This window comes from Leptosomus discolor, chromosome 2, assembly GCF_034619465.1.
Source record: "Leptosomus discolor isolate bLepDis1 chromosome 2, bLepDis1.hap2, whole genome shotgun sequence".
NCBI classification, from domain to species: Eukaryota; Metazoa; Chordata; class Aves; order Leptosomiformes; family Leptosomidae; genus Leptosomus; species Leptosomus discolor.
Genome location: NC_141392.1, coordinates 120,461,461 through 120,489,017, shown reverse-complemented (window position 1 = coordinate 120,489,017; position 27,557 = coordinate 120,461,461). Strand labels below are relative to the sequence as shown.

Below are 27,557 nucleotides of genomic sequence, written 5' to 3'. Positions count from 1 at the left end.
AGGCTGGGACAGTAAAATGAAGTATGTAGCTCACCTACTGAGCCAGGGAGTTGAAACAACTTATACATTTCCATCCATTACAAGTCTGTAATGTTATCCAGAGGGCACGGGGTCTATGTGGGAAGGGGTAACTTGACTGGTTTGGGATGTTTGAACCTCTGTGTAGGAAGGAAAGACAGATAAGAAGGCTGTAGAAAACACCAGGAAAGGGAAGACATAAAAAGAAGCAAGACTACAGCCAGACTGGGAGCATGGTTCCGAAAAATGCCTATGGGAAACCTCTTGGTTTGAACCAGGGGAAAAGGAGGGACTTTCTGTGAGCTGGAGAAGCTGCTTCCTCCTGCCTGGAGGCAGTGCCTTTCGCATGCCTTGTAGGTGAAAGAGGAGGACACTGAAGAAATAGCTGAATTCTTTATCGATTTCTCCTGCCAATAGAAATGACTGCAACCTCCAAAATTTGGATAACTGCCAGAAAGCAGAAAAAAAAGATAATATTAGAGCTCTAAAAATAGATCTACTCTTCTCAATTTCTATTAATTTTACGTCATATATGTAGGAAGAGAGTGGGTTTTCCCTTGTCTGCTGCAGTTGTAGATTTACTAATATTCTGAGGGCTGTGGACTCCTTCAGAAACGCTCTCTTTTAAGATGTACTCTGAGAAAATGATTAGGACTGCAAACTTCCAGCCATTTGTTGAGAGATATTTGCAAGCATCTTTGAAAGAAAATGTTGCATAACTCTGAAACTCTCTATTCTGAAAATGCTAGAGCCCAGAGAGGTTTTCTAGAATAGCAATTCTGTGCTCCCACAGGTGCACATTTTATTAAGTAGACCTGAGAAAGCAGATGCTTAGCAGTACTTTTCAGGGATTTGTTCATATCTGCTTCTGCTGGCCTCTGCTTATGCTGAGATCTGCTGACACCATTACCTTCAGTCACAAATATTTATTCTTTAAGTATCGTGACTTTGAACTGACACAAGAAAGCATTGGCTTCCCAAAATCTCATGGCCCTTTGGCACAGAAAGAACTAGACAATTCAGGTAAAATTTGAGCTAGTCTACACATGCACTCAAGGAATTATATTTTGTCAACTACTTAGACTGTGATCTGTATAGGACAACAGAACAGATGCAGAGGGATAGGAGCTCTATTTACCTTATCTGCGGATAGAAGAAATACGAGCCTGATGTATATGAACAGTCATAAGTCATAAGCTTCAAATTTACAGTCGTAGTTGTTCGATAATTATCTTTGAAATTGTTTGCTCGGCAAGAAAACTCCTTAGATACAAATTTTCAAGTCTATCTGAAAATCTGGTAAAACAAGCTCCAGCTTCGCATACAGTGAAAAGAAACACCTTCAACAAATTCTGATTTACTCTGAGTTATTTCCTTAACTTTATCATCTGTACCCAGAAACACTTATTCTTCTAACAAGAAGTCAAGAAGAAATGGCAGCTTGGTTATGATATGACTGCTTCTTTGCATTGCTAAATTTCATTTTTAGCTTTGTAGATTTTTTTCCTCAACCAAGAACAAAGCAAATCCTATTTGCAACTGGTCTTTATTGCTGCCTTAGACGGAATTAAATATCCAGCTACTTACAGTTCAATAAACTCCTCAAATCCTGCGTGAACAAAATGAACAAAGCTCATAAGCACATGCTTCTCTCCCACAGACACTAGTGAGATGTGAGCCTGTGCTTGAAAGATATGAGGAAAAGTGGGAAGTTTTATGCTTGTAAAGCTATGCTGGATTAGAGATACCAGTGTTAGTTAGTTACATTGCAGAGGACCTGCGTAAAGGTGCTAGTTTGGTTTTGAAAATGGCATAGTTGTGTTGGTGTGATGTTACTCACATGATAGTCTTATTTCTGAGCAGGATTGATGAGCTCCAGCACAGTGCCATGCTGACACAGCTTTGCATCTAGGCTTGCAAAGCTTTCTTGTCTTCTCATCATTGCAGCACTACTCGGTATAGAAAGACTCTCCACAAGGCACAAGGTTTGCAGAGATTTTGAATCCAGTAAATATATTCCCTTGCACACTGTAGGATGAGTCTAAGTAAACTATGCTTACATTAGTCAGTGATGGTCTACTTTATGTCCTGATTTGGCTTTTTCCATCTTTGTCAAACTTGGATCAAAGGACAAGTCGTTGCAACTAAAGTGAGAAGCAGCAAACCTACCAACCATGCAACAAAGAGGATGTTTCAGGACCTTGGCACCAAGTTCTGAGAACTATTGAGAGTTACTCAAGGGATACATCAGTGCTGGGAAGCCCCTGAGATCCAATGCAGGAGCTTTCACAGAGCAGAGGGGAAAAGCCGCTGTAAGCTGTCATACAGCGTTGATTGCAAGAAGCAATGACTGCATTGTGAGACTGTGCTCCTCTACTTGCTCCCTCAGCTCAAGGGGACTGATGATTTTCCACACTGCATAGGTGATTAAGATCTTAAAATGACATGGATTTGGAAATGGAGGAGCAATGATGTGAAGAATTTGTTGCCTTGCCTCCTTCCTTCCAGCCCCTCAGTACTCTGGTATCCAGTTCTCTCAAATCAAACAAAGCAAGAGCATCTATTGGATTAAAGTAAAGGGCTTGTGCCCTGGATCTTGAGCTCAGTATTTTTTGTGTTCCTCTGTCAGGAATCAGCTGGGTTTCTAGTCTCTTCAGTTGAAAAGCAGAAGAAACTGCTATGATTCTGAATGAAAATGTGGTAGATGCTCAATATCGACACAAACTTACACGGTGGATAACACTGAGAATAGACATGACCTCCTTATCTACCATAGCACAAGAAGCATTATGGGATTCCAATTTAAAGTGACAAAATGTCATCACAAACATGAAATACTAAAGCCGTCACTCAGTGATTATAACTACCCCATGCCAAACTGCTCTGAATACCAAAGCAACTATAAAAGGTGAAAATTCTCTTAATTAGCAAAAATGCAGAAAATGTGTGAGACTGACTCATGGCTGGGAAGGCTCCAATTAACGTGGCCCAGACTGAGATGATTAGGAGGACAGTTCCAATTGTGTAAAGGATTTAAGAACTGCTACTGTGGTATTAGGTTTTGTATTTTTCCATCCCTGGTTCTGTTCTTCACCGCTACCTTCAGGCACATCATCTGTTAACATAAAATCGTTTCCTGAACAGATTGCCAAAATCCAGACCTAAATCCAACAAGCCCTGACAGTACTCTGCATTTTGGTATTAACTATTTCAGTAAGTATGATCTGTACAGCAATTTTTCTGCATGGATGTCACATGGTCTTGTTCAAGCTCTCGTTCGATACTATTGCGGGGAAGTCTAGACCAACAGGATTGGAAAAATTACCACTCCAGACTAATAAAAAGCAAGAAAGCTTTTCTTTCCATATAGTGGCATCTTATGGACACAACACCTCGCACTGGGTCTCTGATCATTGCATCGTAGTCGAAAAGCTGCTTAGCCTGGACTGATCTTACACCTAACAAATTCAGCGGCTGCTTCTCATTGACTTCAGGAAGGGAGGATCATGACACCTCCTTCAGATTCAGACCACAGGAGTACTGACTTTTCCTGTCCTGCCAATCACTGTACAAAACCACAGTGCTGCCATGTGTGGGGGAGCTACAGCTTTAGTTTTAACAGCAATAGCATAGTCACTACTGATAATGGGGGCAACAGGGATTTCTGCTCAAGCCAATAGCTCAGGCACTTACTCAGCTTCTCAGACATGTTTTGTTTGCATACCATACTCTGAAACTCAGATATGGCTGCATGAGCTGCAGTTATATATCTGTGATGCATCTTAGGAAAGAGCACTAAGTTGTAGTATCCATTTAAAGGAGAAATGGAGAAGCAGCCATCAGCACAACTGCAGCATTCCCAAGTAAAATGTAAATTACAGCTAGAAATCCAAAAGTGATCATGAATGAGATGGGCAGAGCAAAATATGCTAATTTTTTTTCCGGTCTCTAATGCTTCTACACGCAGCCACAATCAGCCAGGATATAGGTCAGGTCATTGCAGATGATGGGTTCTTATAACACCACCACCACCAATGTTTCTGAAACACTTCTTTTGCTGTGAGAAACCATGCCAAACCTTTGAGTTGCAGGACCATATACATGTTTTTTGTTGCATGATGCCATAAGCTCATAGAAACGTCAAATACTAACAACACCGCATCATTTCTCTGTCTGCTGCCATGAAGATAGCACCTGTCTTTCACACTATACACTGATTTTTGAGGTGCGTGGGAGAGAAGCAACAACTGCAAAAACTCAGAATAGATCTAAGGTCCATCAATCAACACAGCACCAAAATCTATATGGATCAAATGTTGAGAGTACAAGGGAATTATTTTCAGGAACAACAACAATGAAAATGGACATTTTTTGGCAGAACTAAAACTAAAATGTCAATCTGCATTAAAAAAGGAATTAATTGAAAGTCTCATTAATTGGTGGCTTAAATAGATCCAAAATTATGTATTTATGAGTTTTTTCATGTTCAATTCCATGTTACCTTTTATTTCTCATAACAAATTGATCCACATTTACTTTTAGTTTTTCGAAAATTACAAAAAAATATAACCAGAACTATATAATTATTATTTTTATTAGACCAGAACTGGCTAAAATTCTGGAATGAGAACTGCAGTTTTCGGTACGAATTGAGCAAAGACTAGAATTAAGCTGCCACAAAAGGCTAGAATACAGGTTGGAACAGTCTTTGTCACTGGAGGGCAGTATAAGTACCAATATAAACTAGAATAGCAAAACCCCAGTATCCTCAATAAAGTGACTTTATCTACCAGAACAGAAATTGTTGCTTCTTTATGATGCCAGTTGCTAACAAAAGATCCTGCAGGTAGCAGGTCAGATCTGCCGCTGAAAGACAGAAAGACAGTTTTCCTGTCATCAGTTTTTCTTTGTCATTAAAATTTCCCAGACCAGACCTGGACTGGGAGAGAAAGAAACTTTCCATGGCCAGAGAGCTTCTGGAAGTGAAATTTGTTTGCAAAATTAGTATTGAGCTCTGCTCTAATTTAAATGGCAAATATAGTGGCAGAAGCCCTCATCATGTTATGGCTGCTACGAAACTTGAATGCAGTCCCAAGCCTTTGAGGTATCTCTTTCATAGCTGGGCATTCACTACCCTTGTTTCTTGGCACTCAGCAGAGCTTAAGGGCTTGCTGGCTGAAATAAGACCAATTGTTTCATTTGCAACATGCACAGAAAACTTTGCAAACTTTCCTGTGTCCTTGGCTATGAAGAAAAGAATTTCATGCCGCAGTTCTGAGCTATATTTTCTTAATCATAGGAATCTATGAAGTTTCTGAACTAGGCATTCCTTAGGAAACAGTGGAAAAAGCACTTTATTTCTCTAGGGTACCTCTGTTACTTTGAGTCAAATCTACATCCTCCCTCATGAAAGTGAAATTAGCACAAAATCAACACAACTAGGAATGGCAGCACCTAATTAAGGCCAGGAGAAATAGCGTTGATGAATTCTGGTGTCATGCAAAGCCAGAGCCTCTGAGGCAACAGCAGTTCTCTACTTCATTCATCTTGGCTGGTGTGAACATCTAATCCCATCTAAGACTATATAAGTGGCTATGATAGAAGCAAGGAAAATAATTTTGTCTCCCCTTCAAATAAATCTGCCAGAATAAGAATGGAGAAAAATGTGTATTACACCAAATTAGTTAAATCATATAAAAAGAGAAAATGGAAGAAAAACAAAGAAACTCTGACAGCAATGTTAGTAAATTGGTTGGTTAAACATTTCTGATATGACAACCTTAAGTCAGACAGAGAAACTTGAGGATAAAGTCCTCAGTAGGCAAGGAAATGTACTTCATTTGCAGCTGTATGATTCAGGCCAACTTGTATCAGCTGACATTCTTGGCTGTATGTGCAGGAACCATTCTGATAAGCTAATTTGCTTGATTTCCAGAAAAGCCTGTGCAATTGATTGACAGGAAGGCATTTGACATGGGACCAGCACAGATGTGTTGCTACAGCTGAGTGTCTATTGTGTAGGTTGCAGTATTTGGTAGTCCTAAATTTCTAGGCAGAAACTTGATAAATTGCTGTAGTGTGACTAGTGATTTTCGATACGAGCTCTGCAATTTTGATGACAAATAATATTTCAACTGAAGTAATTTCATGATTTCTTGCAATTCAGCTGAACATCTTCAGTATTATTCTACTAGCATGGGGTTTTTTGCGCTCGATATGACCCGTATTTGGCATGGAGATGTTTTGCATCTCAAAGACACAATAGAGTTACCACTTCACCATGTGAGATGACAACTAGCCACCTTCTTTTCACCAAGCAGAGTTTCCCCAGCAAAAACTAGCAGAGGCAGTTTTCTAGCTGTGGCCTTTTTTCGGTGCCTTTTGGGGCCACTAGTTGGAAAACTCACCTGGGGAAATAGTGATTGATTTAGAAATGGAAAATAAATGTATCTGTGGAAAATAGCTTGACAAAGGTGGACAGGCCTACATCCTGTGTCAGGTGCCGTCCCCAGTATGACCAACAAGGTTGTGTCCTCTGATCCTTCATCATCCCCTCCTCTTCTTTTGAAAGGAAACCGGGTCCATGGGAATGCCAGAGTCTTAGTACAGCAGGTTCCTTCTAGACGGGTTACCAAGGACCAGGACTTCACGATACAGCCAGAGACTTCAAGGCAAATCCCAAAGGTTGCCATTTGCACTTCATAGGGGAAATGTGAATGAATGTGAAATACAGGATTTAACATGTCCTTCTAAGCTCAGTATTTTTTCAAGAGCCTGAGAGGTGCTCATGCTGGTACCTCCATTATCAAGAGCAAGAGAAGTGATAGTGCAGAGGCAGGGACAGATCATACACCCGTGGGGCGGTGCTGGGCAGAACACCGGCAGGTTCCCTTGAGCTTCCCAGAGACGATCAGAGAAAATCTAAGAAAACCGTGCCCCATGCCTTTGCACTGGCAAGGCTTGAAGTTCCAACTCTACCACTGTGCTAAGAGGAGCGGAGTGCTACCAGGCTTGGGAAGGAGAAGGGAGAAGCCTGAATATGAAAGCAAGAGAGAACTTGGTGAGAAAGGAGCTGTTGGCATGAGTGGTTGGTGAAGAAAGGAACTGGATTATGTCCTACAGAGACCATTATCTAGTCAGTTCTGTCTGGGAAATTAAACATTTGGTTGCATCTAGCATAGCTTCAGGGCAGCTGTAAATTGTCTATTTGCCGATAGTCTGTGAGGGACCATATGCCAGCTCAGGATTGCCAGTTCCTTGACTCTGACCCACTCTTCACAAGTCCTGAAATGCCCTACACCTCTTGTGAGGAAGGAGGTGCCAGTTCCTGGTGCTGCCCAAGGTCTTAGCTCCACATTTGCTCTCAAAAAAACCCTGTTCATTGCCTCTAAAACTAAATGTAAGGGAACAGGCACCTGACAAAATGGTCCTGTAATATGCAATCTTTCTATCAAAGAAAGGGAAAATTCTAATATGTATGAGTAATGTATTTTATTGGAGATTTGTCTTTCAGAGATATAAGTATTTGGTATAGAATTTCAAGCTCAGTAAAAGGCTGTTATACAAATATGGTCATGGTATAATCTTGAAAAATATTGACAGTTTTCAGCAACAAGGGAGCTTTATGAGGGAGAAAAATCAATATTGACTTATGATAAAGTTGCCTACACCTGAGAAATTCCAGTAATTAAACACTAATGCTAAATTCATACAAAAAAAGTTTAAGCAAATTCTGCAACTTAAAGGAAGATAGAAAAGCTGACCATTATGGGCTAAAAAAAGCCCCAAGCAATACATTAAAATAGGATGCAAGTGGACATAAGTAGCAGCTGGAAGAAATTACATTCATCTTCCCCACGGTACTTGCTTAATTCAATCCTTTTTGTAGAGACTCTTGGCTGCTCACAACTGCATTGTTTGTAATGCTCCAGTCACCCAGCTGCCATCCTGGAGCCCTAGTGTCCTATCTTAACACCTCAACAAAATGAACGGTCAAACTAGTTATTGCCCATCACCCAAAAAATATTTCTCAACATTTTCATTGCAGTTACGATGAACAGAGATGTCTCAGAAGGATTAGTCTGACTCAATTTTGACACGCGCTTTCAAGTATATGAACTAGTTATTCTAGGTTATTCACCGGCTCTGGTAGCTGCCCTCAGATGTGTGCAAGGGCCGTCATCCTAAAGTAGCTATCTGAGCTAGATGAATTGCAGTACCTATTTCTCTCCTTTGACTATAGCCTAGCAGGGAAGGTCTTTGATATCCGATTTTCACATGTCCCTTTCCATCTGGTCATGTGCTTCCATAAACTATGGCTACAGACATCACAGGGGAAGGCTTATTTCACGAAAAGATACTGTTAGACCCTTGAATGTTTATAGTTCCCTGCGTTTATATTGAACTTATGTTTTAGGGCAAAGATTTTTAAAAAACCATTGTTCATGTCAGAAATAGAGATCAGTTACACTAAACCTTTTAAGGATGTTGGGGAAATGTCTGATTTAAGACCCTCTGTTTCCTTTTCAGATTAGAGTATCTGCTTATCCCAAGTCCTCAGACTGGCAAAGATTTATAGGCATATCTTTATATTCATCCTGATGGCTCTGCCGAAGCCAATGGGATTATTCATGATGTTTACAGCTTGGCAGTTGAATCTGTTTTTGCAGGAGTGGGGACTTGATTTCTTTTCCTGGTGTACATAACTGTTCCTCACCAGATGCAGCTCAAGGACATGTATAGTGTGATTCTCCACTTCTGCTCCATTCATGTGAGCATTCACGTCACCATTCACATTTAATTCAATTAAAAAGCAACAGATGATGCCATGGCAATTTTGCACTAGGCACAAAGCCAATTTTTATTTTTTTTTTAATTGGCAAAGCTGAATTTGACATCATCAAGCAATTCCTCTCTTATCTGTAACAGAGGATATCCAGCACTTCTCCAGAGTAGTACTTGAAAGAAATAACGAGTTACATTAAATGAAAAGTTTCATTTTTTCTTTTAGAAATGAGCTTTAACATCATAAAATACTGTATGTTCATTCTGAGTCAAATATATTGTTATTTTTTCAGGAAAAGTGCACAGCAAGGCTTTGTTCTTGAGTGTTGTATGACTGTAACAAATCACTAAAATGTCCCTGAGATGTCTCACATCAGGGAAATTGAAACCCTGAAAAATATATATGCTTGTCACGGTCTTTCTACATATTGTGAAATTGCTACTATAATTGTAGGATTCAGTATATTATGGGAAAATGCCTCTTCTTTTAAGGCCTCTTTCTGCAAAGCTCATATTTAACTCGAAGCACAGAGATAAGTGCATCCTTATTTAGTTCAGTACTTAAACACATGCTTAAATTTAAAGATGTCCCAGTCCACGAGACTTAAGAATTTGATTAAACTAAATCATTTACTTGAGTGCTTTGCCAGATTAAAATCTTCAGCACTAAAATACCAGTATGAATATAGGCTGCGTGATGTCTACAGTTATAACTTTTCTAGTAAACCAAGCAATGCCAGGAGCTGCTCTGTGGCCTTGAAGGAGGCTGCATGGTCTGCAGTGTCGATACTATTAAACATTCCTATAGTCTAAAAAAACGGGTAACTATAAACATGCTGTCTGATGAGAATGGTCCCTGGGCCATGCCAGCACCTAGACAGTGCCCAGGAATTGTTGGGGAGAGAGCTAGTTTTCTGGACCAAAGCTGTGCCAGCAACCTCCCTAGATATTTAATAGTTTTGAAGATTAAATTCCAGTACCTGTGTCATTACAAAATCTGGAATGGCCTCTGAAAGTAACTGCCTTGGTCTTAAGAGGTTGCATCCTAAGTCCTGTGCTTCAAACTGTATGTCATGCCCAGGACTTAGATCAGGTTTCATGGTGCTGTTCAGTAGCAGTTTATTTTTATATATGTGGCTCTCTGAGGTAGTGTGAAGAGAACAAATCGTTGTTTAAGCCTAGATATTGTCATCATTCAGGCTTTCACAGCTAGAAGAGCTCTCTCTGAAGGTCTCACGCAGGTACAATAACAGCAGCTAGGCTGGCACATTGGTCACACTTTGCTTTTCCACCTCATGGAACAGAATTTTACAACTGTTTTTCCTTTTTTCTCTAGAGGTAAAATCACATATCCCACAAATACTACATATTTAGTACTTGGGTCTACACATTGCGGATGAGGGCCTATGTCTGAATAGGTACGTGCTAACAATTCTGCTGTGCAGGTGCTGCAAAATGTCCCTTGACATGGAGTTGAAACCAATGGGGTTTTCTCCAAAAGAAAGTCTGCTTCTGGCAGACAGGATATTTTCATAGGTCAGGGGTTATCTTTGGTGTGACAAGTCTGAAAAAAGTTAAGTCTTTATTGATGAAAGGAAATAAGATCAGAGAAGTATCATGCCAGAATTACAGAAGAAACACGTTTTGGACCAAGCTTTCCCTATTCATGGAGACTTTACTCTCTATTCAGTTGACATGTGGATTCAAATTCCCATGTAAAAAATTTCTACCCATGACTAAATCTAAAATATTTCATGTCCTATTCTCAAGTGGCTTATTGAAAAAAAGTGATGCTTTTTGTCCATTACAGAGGAAGTCAGTGCAACATTCAACATACAGTAGGGAAACGGAAGCCATCTTATATTAGAGGGTTGCCACACTGCCTTTCCTTGGGATATATCCCTTCTCCAGCCAAAGCTGTGCTCATCTGTTCATGATTTTAGTACATAGGCAGGGTAGACGCTGATGTGTGCTCAGAAGAACCATACAGCTGATATTGCTGAAACAGTGGTGTTGCAAGTAATGGGAAGACCATTATCAATCTGTGTTAGAAATACTGCCTAGGGTATCCAGCAGGCTGATGCAGAGGGGTTGAAGTTAAGCAAAACACTGTTGAGGTTCCAATAATTTTTCTCTAGTTAAGGCTGTATCAGCATTTCCACTAGAACACTTGTTTCCAGAGGCTTGTATAATTCAGCCTGGAAAATGTTCTGCTCAGCTCTGAACAGAAACTTGGCACAAAATGTTCCAAGCAGGGGCAATATTTTCTTTTTGAGGGCATGAAGAAATGCCCATTTATTTTTGTTGCTGAGACAGAAAAGCAGTGAAACGCCAGGCATTTCTATGATAAAAGCGTGCTGAAAAAGGAAATGCCTACAGTAAAAAGAACCAGAAAGAGTAGAAGTTCATGAGATAAAAAGTGCAGAAAAATGGAAAATTAGGCATAATTATTTTCTGAGTTTTCTTACAGATTCTTTGCTGTCTGAAGAAAGTTTTTAGCTATTTGGGTGCTGTTGTAAATTAGCTAGTTCTGTACAAGCATCTGCACTTCGATGCATCCAAGCATCTTTCGTTTATTTCAACAGAGTTATGCTCTCAGAGTTTTTAAAAATAAATAGGAAAATTTTGAAGAGGTTGAGAGCACACACAGAAGATTAAAGTACAAAATAAGTTGAGCTGCAAAGGAAACGAGCGGGAAGGGAGCCTCAGGGAGTGGGAAAGAGAAACTTTATTTTCTTTAATGAGGAAACAGGAAGAAAATGAGAATAGTGTTGTGGGCATTTTGGTACCTCAGAGAGGAAACAAAGAAAGCAAGCAAAGATGAAGTTCAGAACTGCTTCACATTTACTTGTTTTCAGCAGGGTTTTGATTGCCTGTTTGGGCGGAAGACCAGATCCCTATGTTTGGCCTGAAAACCCACAACCCATGTCAACCCTGTGGTTAAACAATGACGTTTTGCACCACTACGGGTAGGATGAGCATCCAAGTTTCACATTGGAACATTTGCTTTTAAGCCATGAAGGAGGTAGAAACAGTTGGGGAGATGAAGGCCTTGAAGATTAAAAAGAAAAGCTTCCAGAAAAATTTCTTCTACCTGACTGACATGACGGAAGAAACAGTTGTACCTCTCCAGTATTGGGCAGGTAATGTGATGTAATGAGAAATCAGAATCTCTCAAAGAACACCTCTAAAAAAACCCCTAAAGTTTTGGTCAGAGGTGTATGCCTGTGAGCTACTGTCATCACAAATTCCAGATTACTCTGGACTGCTGGCACTCAGGACCAGGTAGATATCTCTGCATATCTCCAGGAGATTGTGGTGTCCCTGCTTGTAAGAAGGCAGAGAGCAAACAATGGGAGCATACAATACCGATGTCTGCAGTATGGTTTGCACCTTTCAGCTCTCATTCACAGCTTCATCAGATAAGGAAGCAGCTCTGAATCTCCTCCCCAAGGGTGTGTGAAATCCAAGACGGGATCCCTTCCTTGCTGTACATGAAAAACAGGTCATGGAGAGTCTCACGCTGAAGTGGGAGAACCTGCACACACTTGGTCTGTGACATTGCTTTATGCATGACTACAGTGAAAAGAAGCATTTCAGGTGACGGATGAGCTTTATTTTGTATTCAGTTAACTTTCTTGCTTGTGTAAGATGATACGGAAGAAAGACCAAAGTTTTGATTGTCTGTAATTTGATTACACTACTCTCCAAACATGTTTCACTTGGTTTCCACTTCACCTTAATCTTCTGATATAGCCTTAACATAATTTTTTATTTAAGTCCTTGTTGGAGGATACGCTGCCTCTTTGTGAAGTATCCCTTTTCCCCAACTCTACAACATGTCTCTTGCTTGCTAACTGCCTAACTTTGCTTTCTTTCAGTATTTCCTAGGACATCAAATCAGAGTTTGAGGTACTCAAAAACCTAGTGTTGCAATGAAAAAGAACTTATTAAAGTTTATAATTACAGAAAAATTAATCAAAGAGACTTAGCATGGTACTTGCATAAAGACAATAAGCCAAGATCTTGTCATAGTGAAATATGGAATAACTCCATTGAAATAAATCTTAATTATGCTAGAGTCACTACTCAGTGTGACTTAATTAAGAGTAGAGCAGTGAAAGCCTTTTGGGAAAAAAGAACACTGATTACACAACTACATTCTTTATATTTCTTCCATCCCCCCTGGTTCTTTTCCTTCCCACTGGAGAACATTTCAAAACTGGAGTTGTTCAAGTGAACTTGAATAGATATTAACATGTGGCAGGTTACATTCTAAATAGGAGTTGTTTGAAGTAGAACGTTGAGAACGATAACCCTGAAGATAATCTCTTTAAATTATTCATGCAAGGTGCCATGCACCCGTATCTATCTTGGCCATAAAAAGTATATTGCTTTGTTAGGCAATAAATTTATGAAATGTTAAGCACTGGACTACAGAAGTGAAGACTTAACTATAATAAAGAACACAGAAGAATAGATTAATTAAAGTGATAATAACCTGCATGGGAAAGTGTAAAGAAAAAATGACAGAAATAAAATACACCTTCGCTCCAGCCTCCTGAATGCAGCATGCAACACTGTCTATAGAGTATAGACAGATATATTGTTCAACAAGCATATCAACAATGTAAGATGTTCATTTGTCACGATTTCACTTCTTACCAGATATAAAGCATGCAAAGCCAGACATATCATGGCAATAAGTCTATTGACTTCCACAGAGTTACCTCAACAATGAATTTAAACCAATAGACTTTGAGGGAATGAAACTAAACCAAGAAGGAAATGCACACAGGGTTCCTGACAGCTTATGTAGACCATATATAAAACCAGACAGTAAAGGAATATGCACAATATCCCAGGGGACTTATGGTAACTGGAAAAAAACGTGTATAATGAAGATCCAATATGCAGCATATATCAGAGTGTCAAATTGCTTTGCATGGGCTATGTCCTTTCTTTTCAAGTGCTTATGTAGCTCCAGTTGAGCTGAACAAGTGCTGCAGAAAAGGGTAGAATTTACTGAAAAGGACTGAAAATAAGCAAAAAAGGAGAAGGAATTAAAAAATATGGACTCCCCATCCCCAAATGCTGCTAGTGTGAACAGAATTATAGGAGAAAATAATCTATTTTTTTTTTAGCTTCGGATGAAAGTTTTCCTTGTCCCGCAGAGACTGATGTATCTGCAGGAGTAACAGCTGCAACGACCTTTCTTGGTGGATCTGGAAAATGTTGACAAGTAGAATAACAAAAAGATATCCATGGAGGATCTGATTTGTTTTCTGCTCCGCTCCCACATTGACATAGAAATAAAAAACTTCTAGCCCAGAGCGTAATCTATATATCTTGTGTCTAGTATATACAAGTGCTACTGCACATGCGTGATATTGAGAGAAAAGCTGGTTTGACATCTCATCAAACTCTAGCTCTTTTGTATGAGCCCACCTTCAATATTGACACCTTCTGATTTCTTAACTCACCATTCCCTACTAGGGGAATTCCAATGGCAATTTTTAAACAGTCTGTTCTGCATAAAAGCCTCATAAGCCAAACAAAATTTGAGCTGAGTTACTCCAGGAATTTGTCCCAAAATAGATGCTCAGGAGGCAAGTTTTTAAGGTTTTTTCTTTTCTCTTTCACTTGGTATTTGATCATTTTAAGTGGGGTTAAGATCACCAAATCTGGATGAGTCTGCATTGCCAATGTCTGTGTCTGAACTAATCATGCTGAGCTTCCTCTATCATGGATGGACAGAAATATGCATTTTTTTAAGGTGTGATTCATTCATTCCTAATGCACAACTGTAAATGAGCCAGAAGTGTCTGTCCCTCTCCTATAGCCATAAAGGAAGCTCATATATATATATATATATATCTCTACATTGTCAACATCCGAAGTCAGATGAGATGAATACTGGCTTTGATGGCTTTGGAAAATGCTACTTTCTTCAATACAATGCATGACAGAGATCCCTGGGATACATCTGGGCAGTGCAAGAGAAGAACAGCAACTTCCCCTGTGACACCTCCAGAAGTGATACCCAAGGGTCACTCACAGTTGTGCTGCAACAATCCAGGTTTTGTATGGGCAGTGGAGGAAATGTAAGAAGAGCTATGGAAAGCTTGACATTTATAACTGTTCTAAAAAAGACGGATATTGCACAATGTCTTCAAGATGCAAATCAAGGTCAGTAAATGTTTCCAAACTAGAGACACAACTGAGCCATAACGCAACTTTAAAACATCCCCTGCTTCTAAACCTTACCAAACAATTTAGATCTCAGTTTTGCAGGTGGCACTCAAATATCTTGGGTCAAACCACTAACCTTTATCTAGATACACCTGAAGTTTAGATCTGGATTCAAACTTTGGAAGCTTTACCTATCTAGAAATTTATCTTTCTCTAAAACCTGTTGCATGCAAAAGGGTCCTTGAACAATCGAGAGCTTTGACCACTCCTAAAACACAGAGGTCATTTTTGGCAAATGGTAATGTCAAAGAACAGAAAGTATAGAGGAGGCAAAACTGCATTCCTTGGAAACAGAAGCAGCTAATGAACATTAGAACTGGCTTTCAAATGGCTTTTTGTGCTGCAGAGGAACTTTCTCTGGCTCTCCCTAACCTTGAAACAGTTGGAAGAGGTGAGACACGTCACTCAACAAAGAATCAACTTCTTGCAGAGAGCTTTTTAGTAGAACATATGTGCACACACTCGTCAACAAATTCTGCAGGTTTGAGACTGAGTTAACCAGCCACAAATAGACATGTACACACATTTTGGAAGGCAAACAGCTTCCAGACATCTTTTAAAGGTACCCACAAGTAATACAAAGTAGACATAAACACTCCATATAGTGGTATCTTTACGTAGTGTCCTCATGGATACTATATATTCAGGAAGACATTGCTCATGTAGGTGATGCTATACCATATTCCAGAGAGTAGAAAGCAAGCCCTTTTTAAATACTGAAAGGGGAGATGCACATGGCAAGCTCCATTGCAGAACTGGGCCAAGAGCGAACTGAAATGGCTAGATCTGTTTTCATCCCTTCTCTTGGGCTACTAAGCTGTGTAGTTTACAAAGCAGAGAAAGTCATTCACAGTTCTTTATAATATGATTTCCAGTGTCACATAGTAACCGCCAATTATTTACTGCACTCTCCTGTGAAATTTCAACTGCCATAACAAAGCTTTATGTTGCAGATGATCAACACTCAAATATTTAGGAATAATAATAATACTAATAAAGACATTTCGCCCTCCCCTTCCCACAGGGGACTAATCTGTCTTTTTACAACTAGGGGTTGATTCAGCCCCGTGCAAACCTTAACAAGGTCTTTTTTGTGTGTGTGGCAAGTATTTGACTGACATTTTGCTTAAAGAAGGGGAAAATCCCACTTCCTGCAGCATATTGCAGGGACCAGCAAACATATCCCTTCGTCCGTTGGACCAAATATATAACGATAATACTGTGCAGGTGCTCCAGAGCTGACTCAGCTGTTACACGATCACATTATGCCTGTGATATGCAATCCATCATTACATTTAAAGCACCTGCTTGATTAATATTCAGTATTTAATATCAACACTGAGAAATTAGAATTCAAAAGTGTTACACTGCGGGAACTGCAAGTACTGCTGCAGTGGTAAAGGCCTGGGTTAGTTTCGTGAGGTCTGTTAGCTCAAGGGGAATTTCAGAATTCAGAAATACCAAAATGTGTGTGTGGTATTAACTACTAGCTGTGACCTCTTGGGAAAAAGATCCCATGTCACATTTAAAGAAACTAAATGTTAAATTTTCAAATGTATGTAATTATTTCTTCTTCTGTATAAACAGTACCTCTATCCCTTAGCAGTATAGCTTTGCCATCCATATTCACAATAACACTCTAATTGTGGTGTTACATGGTATACTAGAATTGGGAAGTACTTTGGCTTAGATTGTTTTAAACATCTACTTCCCAAGTGCATAGGTTTTATCTTAACCAACTTTCTCAAGAAAGTAAGAAGAAAATACCATGGCATTTTTGTGTCTCTCTTGGTCTTGTTCCCTTTTCTTGTTTGAAATGTTTTTTTCTTTTTTTTTCTTTTCCATGGGCAATTTTATCAAACAAATCTGCTTTTTTCCCCTGCTGTTTACTTAATGGTAACTCTTTTTTTCACCTTTGCTTCAGTCCTACATACGACAGATCAAGCAATTCTCATTAGAGCTACAGTTTGAGATTCAGGAACACTTAATGGCCAACAGACTCTTCCCTGGTGGAGAATGAAGATTCAAAGGAAACATTTGAGATTATTTTTACTTTCATTATTTTTGTTAAAAAAAAGTTTGCACCTTGATGTGTCATGAAAACCCCTTCTTGATCTTCCTTTGCCTTGTCAGACCTGGCCAGCACAAGCAGCTGAGATCTTTGCTCTATTTTCCCTGCATCTCTGTGCAACGCTTTTTTAAAAAGAGAATATACTATAATTTTTTCTAAGCCTTTCAGACTGCTGTAACATGATCAGGATTCTCCTGAATCTCTATGCATTCAATCTCTTCTCGTTCCTTTCTTTTGGCCCGTTTCTTTTTCTTGTGGTGCTTTTTGGAAGGTGGGAAAAAGGTTAGAAAGACTGGCAAAATAACAAAACAGTGCAGAAGTGTGCAACTGCCAGCAAGCAGCAAGCATTTGAACAGTGTGAAGGTCAAGTTTGAAGGCACAAAGAGAAGGGGGACCAACCCAATAAGAAAAGAAGAGACGTTCTGCAAAATGGCTGTCCCATGCTCTTGGAGGGAGTTCTTTATACACTGAGTTCGGGTGTGCTCAGTAGCTAGTACAAATGTATAAAGCAGGGGTGCACAGTGATCTATGGCAAAATTCAAAGTGTAGATAAGGCACAGTATAGAAATGCAATCCATGTCTACATTCCATAACGTCATCAAGCCAAGGACACCCAGCTCTATCGAGGTGACACTGAGAATTAACCAGAAATTTCCCAGAGGATGGATAACCAGGAAAAATGTCAGTATTAACACCAGCAGGACCCCAAAACCAGAAATCAGGACAGGCATAGTTACTGATAAACCATAGTGGTCCATGAAAACAAAAGTAGGATTGAATACAATGAACTTGATGCTCTGTATAAGAGAGAGTGGCCTCAGCTTCTCCAACAATTCTACCGCCTCCCTCTGTGTGTTTTCACTAGTCCTGGCCACCAGGTACAAACGAGAAGCAATTATGTTGTTCTCATCTCCGGCTTTGGAGAAAATGATGTCATTTTTGAAGTGCTGGAATTCTGGCTTTTTTAAAAAGGAGCTCTGCAGGACGCCGATAAAGTCACTTTTGTTGGTTGCACTGATGTTACCTACTCGAAGGTACTGGTAATATTGTTCAATCCAGGACACTGTATTGAATCCCTGGCTTAGTGTTTTTAGGTCTTCTTGCACAGTGCCATTCCAGTACTCCAGAGGTTCGTAAATGTAGAAACCTATCACTGGGCTGTAGTTGCTGAAATACTTTTGCTGTATGAGGGCATAGGAGACGCTTGGAGACTCGCTGGCAAGAAGGTTGATAATGTTGGCTCCATCATTAATCTGTAAGCACCCCATAAAGGAGAAAGAGGCATAGATTAGATATAGTATCACCACAAATGGCTTGACATAGATGTTGGTAATCCACTCATTGTAATGCTCTCGGAGAAAATGCTGGATAAAGTGATGTTGGTACGGGTTGGTCTCATGATGAGAAGTATGCTGATGGCCGTCGTTCATCATGGTCTGGAACCACACAGGTTTCCGGTCCAGGTATTCTGCTGAAGGGATTTTACAGCAGAAGATGCTGTGATAACGGTTCTGCTCCAACTGGCCAGCAAAGACCAGGCAGGAGCCAAAGAAGGAGAAGATATAGAAGTAGTTCAACAGGATGGAGACACACATGTTCTGGCAAAAGACTTTTACAGCTTCAATGTTTGTGAAAGGGCTTGCACCCATGCCGAAGGCTATGAAATACAAGGAGCTTGTCATTGTGTAGGAGACCATGACATCTGAGTAGGCATCTGCTACTCTGTCCTTGAATGGCAGATTCTCTCTGGTTCGACGCCATCCTGAAAGAAGTTCGAACACTCCTTTGGTTCCATGACCTGAAATGAGAAAACAAAGTGCATATATGTGCATATATAAAGGAGTTTCTGTTATCCTTCATGTTTTTCATCCTCCAGCAGTCAAAAAATTTTGTCAGCTAAATTTTGTTACGGTTTTGTCAGCAGTTAAACAAATGGAAAATTGTGAAATGTCTATCTAAAGCTAGATATCAGAACTTACATGCAGGTGCTTAAATTAACAGCCTGATATACTAAGACTCTCCATGCTCAGAAATAAAATGATGAAATACCCTTTAAGACACTCACTGATTTTAATGGACATTGCATTAGTTCCTAAATGGGCTGCATATATAGAACAAATGAGAACATGAAGTTTAGTTCATGTCTGGGGTTCATTCTTGAAGTTCCTTGTGGCATCCTACTACATCTTTCAAGGTTTAAGGGATTTGGTTTAAAACACTTACAAATGCAAGTAACAACATTTTCTTCCAGAGAGTATAAATTACAGGCATTGTTTGAGAAATGAGTGTGTGTGTCCAAGAAAGTGACATCTTGGTTCTTCAAGCTGGACAAAGGAAAAAAATATACTGCCATTAAGTACAAATAACCAGAATAATTTTTATCATGGTTCTTTACCTACTGAGTGAAACTGGAACTTCTCAGTGATAGTACACAAGTTTCCACGATATATGAAAGTTGACATGCTGGTGGTAATGATGGAGAGTACAGTACTGGCTAAAACGTTGGTCCACATTAATTGACTAGAAAACGTATGGCATTTTTTTCATGATTATGTCTCCCTCTGTCTCTCTCTCAGCTATCTAGAGCTCCTCCTGGTTAAAAGGAATTGCCTTAGCTCATGCGAGAGGACATTCAGAAAAGAGTCAGATGTGGTCAGTGCTCCATGACAAGTTCTCTGTATTCAGTCCTGAGAAGCATTTTAAGGGTATGATTTTTTAATACATTAAAGCTTAATACAGACTTACGTTCATTTTACTCACCACAGTCACAGTCCAGGAAGTCTACAGCTATTAAACTTTGGGACAGAATTGTGAAGTTGAAGCTAACGTCCAGTTCTAGGCCCCCCAGTTCAAGAGATACAGGGAACTACTGGAAAGAGTCCAGCGGAGGGCTACTAAACCGATTAGGGGACTGGAGCACCTCTACCACAAGGAAAGGCTGAGAAACCTGGGTCTGTTTAGCTTGGAGAAGAGAAGACTGAGAGGGGACCTTATCAACACTTATAAGTATCTAAAGGGTGGGTGTCAAGAGGATGGGACCAGGCTTTTTTTCAGTGGGGACCAGGCTTTTTTTCAGTGGTGCCCAGTGACAGGACAAGGCACAAAAGGCACAAACTGGAGCATGTAAAGTTCTGCCTGAATATGAGGAAAAACTTCTTTACATGGAGGGTGACAGAGCACCAGAACAGGCTGCCCAGGGAGGTTGTGGAGTTTTCTTCTGCAGAGAGATTCAAGACCCGCCTGGATGAGATCCTGTGCAACCTGCTGTAGGTGAACCTGCTTTAGCAGTGGGGTTGGACTAGATGATCTCCAGAGGTCCCTTCCAACTCCTACCATTCTGTAATTCTGTGATTTTGTAATCTTACTGGAAAAGGTTAAGCTAGTAAAAGTTATTCATTATTTATACATATTCATATAATTTATATGTTGAAAATATATATATATATATATATATATATATATATATGCATACACTCTCATATTCTGTTATTTCCCACTAGAGAAATTAAATTTTGGGGAAAATATAAAAACTGACAAAAAAATACATCCAAGAGCATTTGGTTTTCAAATAAAAATTTTGGTCAAAAATTAAAAAAACATATTGGGTTTGGATGAGAAAGTGGAAAGTACTCTGCACTTTGAATCAAGCCCTGAGAAAATCCTGGACAATGCAAGGAAACACACTACTGAGCCGAGAAAGAAGTAAAAGCAGATTGCAGATTCTCCTGCCTCTGTTTGTGTGCCTTCACTTCTGCTGTAGAGGAATTGCATGCGACAAATCATGAACAAAGGTAATTTTCTTGTAACAAAACCAGAAATATACCAACAGGAGATTTGCAAGTAATCAAGTGTGTAACAGTGAACAAAAAGTCTGTTGAGTTTGTCTTTTGATTTAAATTGTTTGGATTCTTACAGCTGCTTATGGTGCCCAAAGCAGACTCCTGACAGCCATTCTAGAAAGGGAAAACTACAGCATAAACTGTCAAGTTCCGTGAATGTTACCTGTTTTACTGCAAATCAGTGTCCCCAGTGAAAGATAAACATATAGTATTACAGAATTATTGCAGTTAGCAAAAAGCCTGTGTGGAAATGCTGCTCTCTTATGAATCAGCATCTTGATTCAGGAGGGACCTTGAATTTCCTGGTAAGTTTAGTGGAGTCTGTTCAAATTCTCAAGGCATGGCTGTCTTGCACACTGTCACTTTTGGATCATCAAGCAGAAAGTATTGACTCCTTGGACTGAGTAAAGCTGCAGAATCTGGTGACTTGGATGTAATTTTATATTTTGCAGGCTGGCTGGTCAGCACGTGCAGTGCCCATGTCCTGACATGGCTTAATTTGATAGTATAGGAATCATAGAATCATTTAGGCTGGAAAGGACCTTTAAGATCTAGTCCAACTGTTAACCTGGCACTGCCAAGTCCATCACTAAACCATGTCACTAAGCACCATATCTACATGTCTTTCAAATACCTCCAGGGATGGTGACTCCACCATTTCCCCGTCCAGACTGTTCCAATGCTTAATAACTGTTTTGGTGAAGAATTTTTTACTAATATCCAATCTAAACCTCCCCTGGTGCACCTTGAGGCCATTTCATCTTGTTCTATCGCTTGTTACTTGGGAGAAGAGACTGACACCCACCTCACTACAACCTCCTTTCAGGTAGTTGTAGAGAGCGATAAGGTCTCCCCTCAGTCTCCTTTTCTCCAGGCTAAAAATACCCAGTTCCCTCAGCTGTTTCTCATAAGACTTGTGCTCTAGACCCTTCTCCAGCTTCATTGCCCTTCTTTGGACATGCTCCAGCACCTCAATGAGTTTCATTCTCTTTTGGGAACAGTAGAGCACAGTGATCTCCCTCAGATGTCTGCTCACACACTCTCCATCTACTGATTGATTTTGAATGGCTCTTTTCCAGATATTTCTGACAAAGGTTCCTTTAATGTATGACTTTACCACTTAAAACTTGTTCATATCTTTTATGTCAGTAACACTACTCTTCCCAAACCAGCTCCTGACCTCGCTCTTGCTCCTTCTCTTCCAGCTTTAGGCACCCCTCTTCTTTCTGTCTGTCTTTTTTTTTATTTGTTTTCTTCTTTTATAAGGAAGGTTGAGCGGATGAGTAGTAACATAGGATTTCTGCTTCTATTGCTGGTGTCATTTCTCCTGTCTCCCCATCCCATCAAGACCCTTTCACTGAGGGCAGAATGATCTTACTGGGCGGAGATGAAGTTTTCTACCTCAGTTTCCTCTCTCCCCTACTCTCCCAGGTACCCTGCTGTGATCAAATGGAATCCTTAGTCTGCAAATCTCACACTGGAAACACTAGTTTAGGATCTAGCTGGGACTTTGAGAACATCTTTCCTCTCTGACTTCTCTCTTCTGCCTTTAACAACATGACAGTAACCACACTGGGTCAAACTGAGGATTGCTCTACCTCTATCTAGTTGACCTGACAAAGTCCAGGGATAGATTTTCAAGAAAAGGATGTTGGAAATAGAACGCATATAGAGTAATTCTTCTCCATTTCAGCCTCTGAGAGTTTTAGACACAGCCAAAAGACCTCCCAAAACCAGATGCTGCATTTGCAACATCATGTTTGGAGGCATTGAGGGACCTTTATTCATCTGTCTAATTCATTTCTAAACACACTCATACTTTTGGCCACCATGGCCTCCTACTGCCAGGAGCTTTATAACTTCGTTACTTGCTGAACGAAGGAAGGCCTTGCTTTTGTTTGTTTCAAACTCTCACTAAGTAAAGCTTTATGGCTGAACTAAGCAAAATGTGACCCTGTTAGTTCGTGAGCAGGGTCTTTAATAAAACTTGTCCTATGCACATGTCTTTTGTTCCTGGGATCTCCCATGTGAATAGTCCCAGCATCCCTCACCCTTCTGACACCTCTCCTTGATGACATGTCCACAGCTAGGTGTGCTCTTCCTTGCTGGCTGTCCAAGATGCACGTGCTAATTTGCCATGTGGATGTTAACAAATATAAAATAGCTGAGGTTCTGCTTTCTCTAGGAGGTACTAATCTGGGATTTCTTTCCTTTTTCTAGGCATCAATTTTCACAAAGCTTCTAGGATTGCAGTAGTCTCTGAGATCTCCATCTCTCTTACAGATGTGACTGAAATGGGCCTGTTGTTTGCAGGGTGTTGCTACACAAGCAAATGTATTGACAGAATAACTGTGGAAGTCTCTTGTTAGGAATCGGAGCTAAAAGTGATTGGCAAAACCAAATTAACATTTTAACATTTTGAAAGTGCTAAAATAGGTAGTGTGGATCATTTTAATATTTTTAAATTGGAAATTTATCAAAAAGAGTCCTTTTGCAGGAACAGTTTATGTTATGATGGTTTTGCACTTTCTAAAGAAGCATTAGGTGAAGCAATACTCTACCAGCTCTGTCAACAATTTAAAGTAATACTGATTTTTCTCTACTTATTCCAAAATCTCACTTATCTGCCCACCTGCAATTTTATGTTCACAGTTGCATCTTTACCATGATTTTATTGTTATTAAATTATAAATTTTTGCGTATCACATTCTCAGTGATTAGTACCTGGATGCATTTAATCTTAGGGTATGTACATAATGACAAATAGAAAGGTGTTTTATTGTGAAACATATATGTATGCAAAGACTACCAAGAGTATACACTAATGTGTATGCACAAACTTCTGTTAAAACTGCAAATTGAAATACTGGAATTAAACTCTAGCCTTTTTTTTCTAATAGAATAAGTAGTATCTTAAGGAAATAAAATATTGGTATTTGTAACTTCTTTGGGGATGAAAATTGGCACTGATTTCCTTATGAGAATTATTGTTGCAGAAATGTAATATTTCCACTTATCCCCCTTTTACAGATAACTTCAGCTCTATCACACAAATACAGGAATTGGGGAATACAGTGCAGTAATTCCCTTGCTGCCACAAGAAGAAATCTTTGCCTGACTGGTTTTCCCCACATCATTACTCTGATACCAAGTTTTCCAGTCAGCTTCCGTTGTTTTACATAGGTTTATTTTCCTTTCCCAACAAGGACACAAATCTATTTTTTTCTGAACATTTTCTGACATTTCTGATAATTCAGTCACCACAGTCACTCTGTAAAATTCTGTTCCTTCAGCTTCATCACTAATGTCACTGACAACATGGACAGTGGAGTTAAGTTCACTGAGCAGTTCTAGGAAGGTTCACAGGGTCTTTAGCTCTGGGTCAAAACTGCCAAGTTTCTCTGGTATTAACATGACATGAACGAAGTACAGCAATTTTTTATTTGACAGACAGGCAATGGCCTATGACTACTTAAGAAGAAAGGAGACAACAGACAATTTTATTCCATTACTTGTGAGGTTAAGAGAGCAAATAAGTGAGGCTGCAGAGAAAGTGGAAATATATAACACTTTTTCTGCCTCAATTTTCAAAACAAAAGGTTAATTGCGAGCAGATATTTAAAATAAGTTTAAGACGATAGGGATGGAAATGAGAAGAGTGAAGTAACAGACTAAAGGCCACTTGATTCTGTTAAATTTATTCAAGATGGAAGAGCCTGGAGAAATGAATCAATTAAAAGCTAAGCCAAAGCAATCTCTGAACTATTAGCAGTCGCCTTAGAGAATGAATGTAGAAGGAATGGTCCAGGAAAAACGGAGAGAACAAGCATAATGTCTATCTTCAAATAGGAGAAGACAGCCTACAGAAATTAATGTCCATCAGCTTAGTTCCTATCTCAAAAGATGATAGAACAAGCAATTGCAAACCAATTTATCATCACTGAGAGGATAGGAAGATGATCAGAAAAAGCTGATATAAATTTGTCAAAACCAAATAATCTCAAGTCAACCTGATTTCTTGCTTTGAAAAGTAACTAGCCTAATGGCAAGAAGGAGAAGGAGACAGGCTATCTCAGTAAGGCTGTTAATATCTTTCTACTGGACTTAGCAAGATTTTAATTTTATTGCACTTAGTATTCTGACAAGAAATTTAAGGGAATGCTACCTAGAGGAAAACATGGAAAATACATGTTCAACTGATTGAAAGTGTGCACATATAGAATTGTTTCCAATGATCTATCAATTTTCACAGGGACATTTTAAGATTGTATCAAAGGTTCATCTTGGACCTCGTTCTTTTCAATATTTTCCATTAATGACATGGACACTTACAGAATTTGTGCTTAAGTCTAAACTGCGGAGGAGTTCAAGCCCTCTGTAGAGCAGAGCAAGACTTTAGACTTGGAGAAATGGTCAGGTATTAGTAAGATGAAATTAATGCAAGGTACTTGGTGTTAGGAAGTCAAATTAAAGAAATGCATAACAAAGAATAACAGGTGAAGGAGAAGTGAGACAGAAGATTGTTTGGAGGATATGGGGAACTTCAAAGGAAATAAATAAAAAAAAAATTCAGTTACAACATGTAAAAAGCCGAATTAACAATAATAAAAAAAAAATCAAGGCTAAAAAAAACCAGTTCCCTCAGGTGCTTCTCATAAGACTTATTCTCTAAACACTTCAGCAGCTTCGGTGCCCTTCTTTGAACACGTTCCAGCACCTCGAAGTCTTTCTTTTAGTAAGGAGCCCAAAACTGAACACACTATTCAAGGTGCGGCCTCAACAGTGCTGAATACAGAGGATAATCACTTTCCTAGTTGTGCTGGTCACACTGTTTCTGACACAGGCCAGCATGCTTGCATCAAGTACACTGCTGGCTCATGTTCAGCCAGCTGTCGACCAGCACCCCCAGGTCCTTTTCCGCCGGGCGCCTTTCCAGCCGCTCCTCCCCCAGCCTGTAGCGCTGCATGGGGTTGGTGTGACCCAAGTGCAGGACCCGGCACTTGGCCTTGTTAAACCTCATAGCACTGGCCTCGGGCCATCAATCCAGCCTGTCCAGGTCTCTCTGCAGAGTCTTCCTACCCTCGAGCAGATCAACACTCCCACCCAATTTAGTGTCATCTGCAAACTGACTGAGGGTGCACTTAATCCCCTTGTCCAGACCATTGATAAAGACACTAACCAGAACTGGCCCCAATACTGAGTCCTGGGGAACACCACTTGTGACTGGCCGCCAACTGGATGGATTCCCATTCACCACCACTCTTTAGGCCTGGCCATTCAGCCAGTTTTTTACCCAGCAAAGAGTACACGTGTCCAAGCCCTGAGCGGCCAGTTTCTCCAGGAGAATGATGTGGGAAACAGTGTCAAAGGCTTCACTAAAGTCCAGGTAGGCAACATGCACAGCCTTTCCCTCATCCTCTAAGTGGGTCACCTTGTCACAGAAGGAGATCAGGTTAGTCAAGCAGGACCTGCCTTCCATAAACCCATTGTGACTGGGCCTGATCACCCCATTGGCCTGTATGTGCCATGTGATGGCACTCAAGACGATTTGCTCCACAACCTAGCTTGGCACCAAGGTCAGACTGACAGGCCTGTGGTTGCCCCAATCCTCCTTCAACATAAAGAAGCCCAGACATGAGTAAATACGGGAACTGGGCTAAATTGCATGGTGATCATTTACTTACACGTCACATCCCTTCGGCACATCCTCAATCTTTCATCAGTTTCTGTTTCTCATTTTGCAGACTTTGCAAGGCAAACACTGTTATCCCTGTTTGCACAGAGACCAGCATAATGGGACCTTGATATGGGTTTGAATTAAGAATAATTAATGCTAACATGAATTTGGCATCTTTGATTTTGAATCTTATCCAATTTTACATCTTTCATATTGACAAAGCCTTTCCAGAGCTTCACCATAAGCATCCCTGGGCAGAAGCCCAGGGTTGAGCACTGGAGATGAGCCAAAGACCTGCTAGTCCAGATGCAAACATGTTTCTAACTGAACTGTAGTGACATCACTTTGTATTCAAGGTTTGTTTGGCATAGTTCATTTTAAGGTCAAGTTTTACAAATTTTCATGCCTAGAAGCTCCTCTTCTTCTTGTTAGAAGGAACTAAAATTTTAAATAGCAACAGTCCCCACCCCATGCGTTGAAACAGAGCTGAACATGGAGAATGCTTCAATGGATGTGATTAGTCATGAGGCTGCACACCTCATTATGTGAGATTTACGTTTGAGCTAATGTATGCTGCTTGCAAATTGTATATAAAGTCGGAATCCTGCTTAGTTTTCTGCTGTGCTTAGCAATGAATTAAAATGCTTTTCACTGTTTCGCATCTAAGCCTTTTAATGAACATTGTAAACAAGGACTGCATATATGGAAATGGCTATTCATTGATAGAAGTTTAAGTGACATATAGAAGACAAGGGAATGAATTTAGATCAAGCTGTTAATGAATTTCATATATATTCTTTTGTGCTAAATGCATAGGATGGATTTGCGACATTGATCAGAATGCTTTATTTATCACCCAGAAGAAAATCAGATTAATAAGGTACTAGTGAGTCTCAAGAAAGGAAGATGCTTTGAC

General features: G+C 39.8%; 1 protein-coding gene across 3 annotated transcripts in view; it reads right to left on the bottom strand.

Annotated features, from left to right (window-relative positions):
- Positions 1 to 17,289: 17,289 nt before the first annotated feature.
- Positions 17,290 to 27,557, bottom strand: part of PTCHD4 (patched domain containing 4) — an 84,833-nt gene continuing 74,565 nt past the window's right edge. For all 3 annotated transcript variants that reach the window (XM_086461634.1, XM_086461632.1, XM_086461633.1), the window contains one exon: positions 17,290 to 18,923. In XM_086461634.1, coding sequence (XP_086317760.1) covers positions 17,290 to 18,923 — 1,634 coding nt within the window. The remainder of the gene's footprint in view (positions 18,924 to 27,557) is intronic.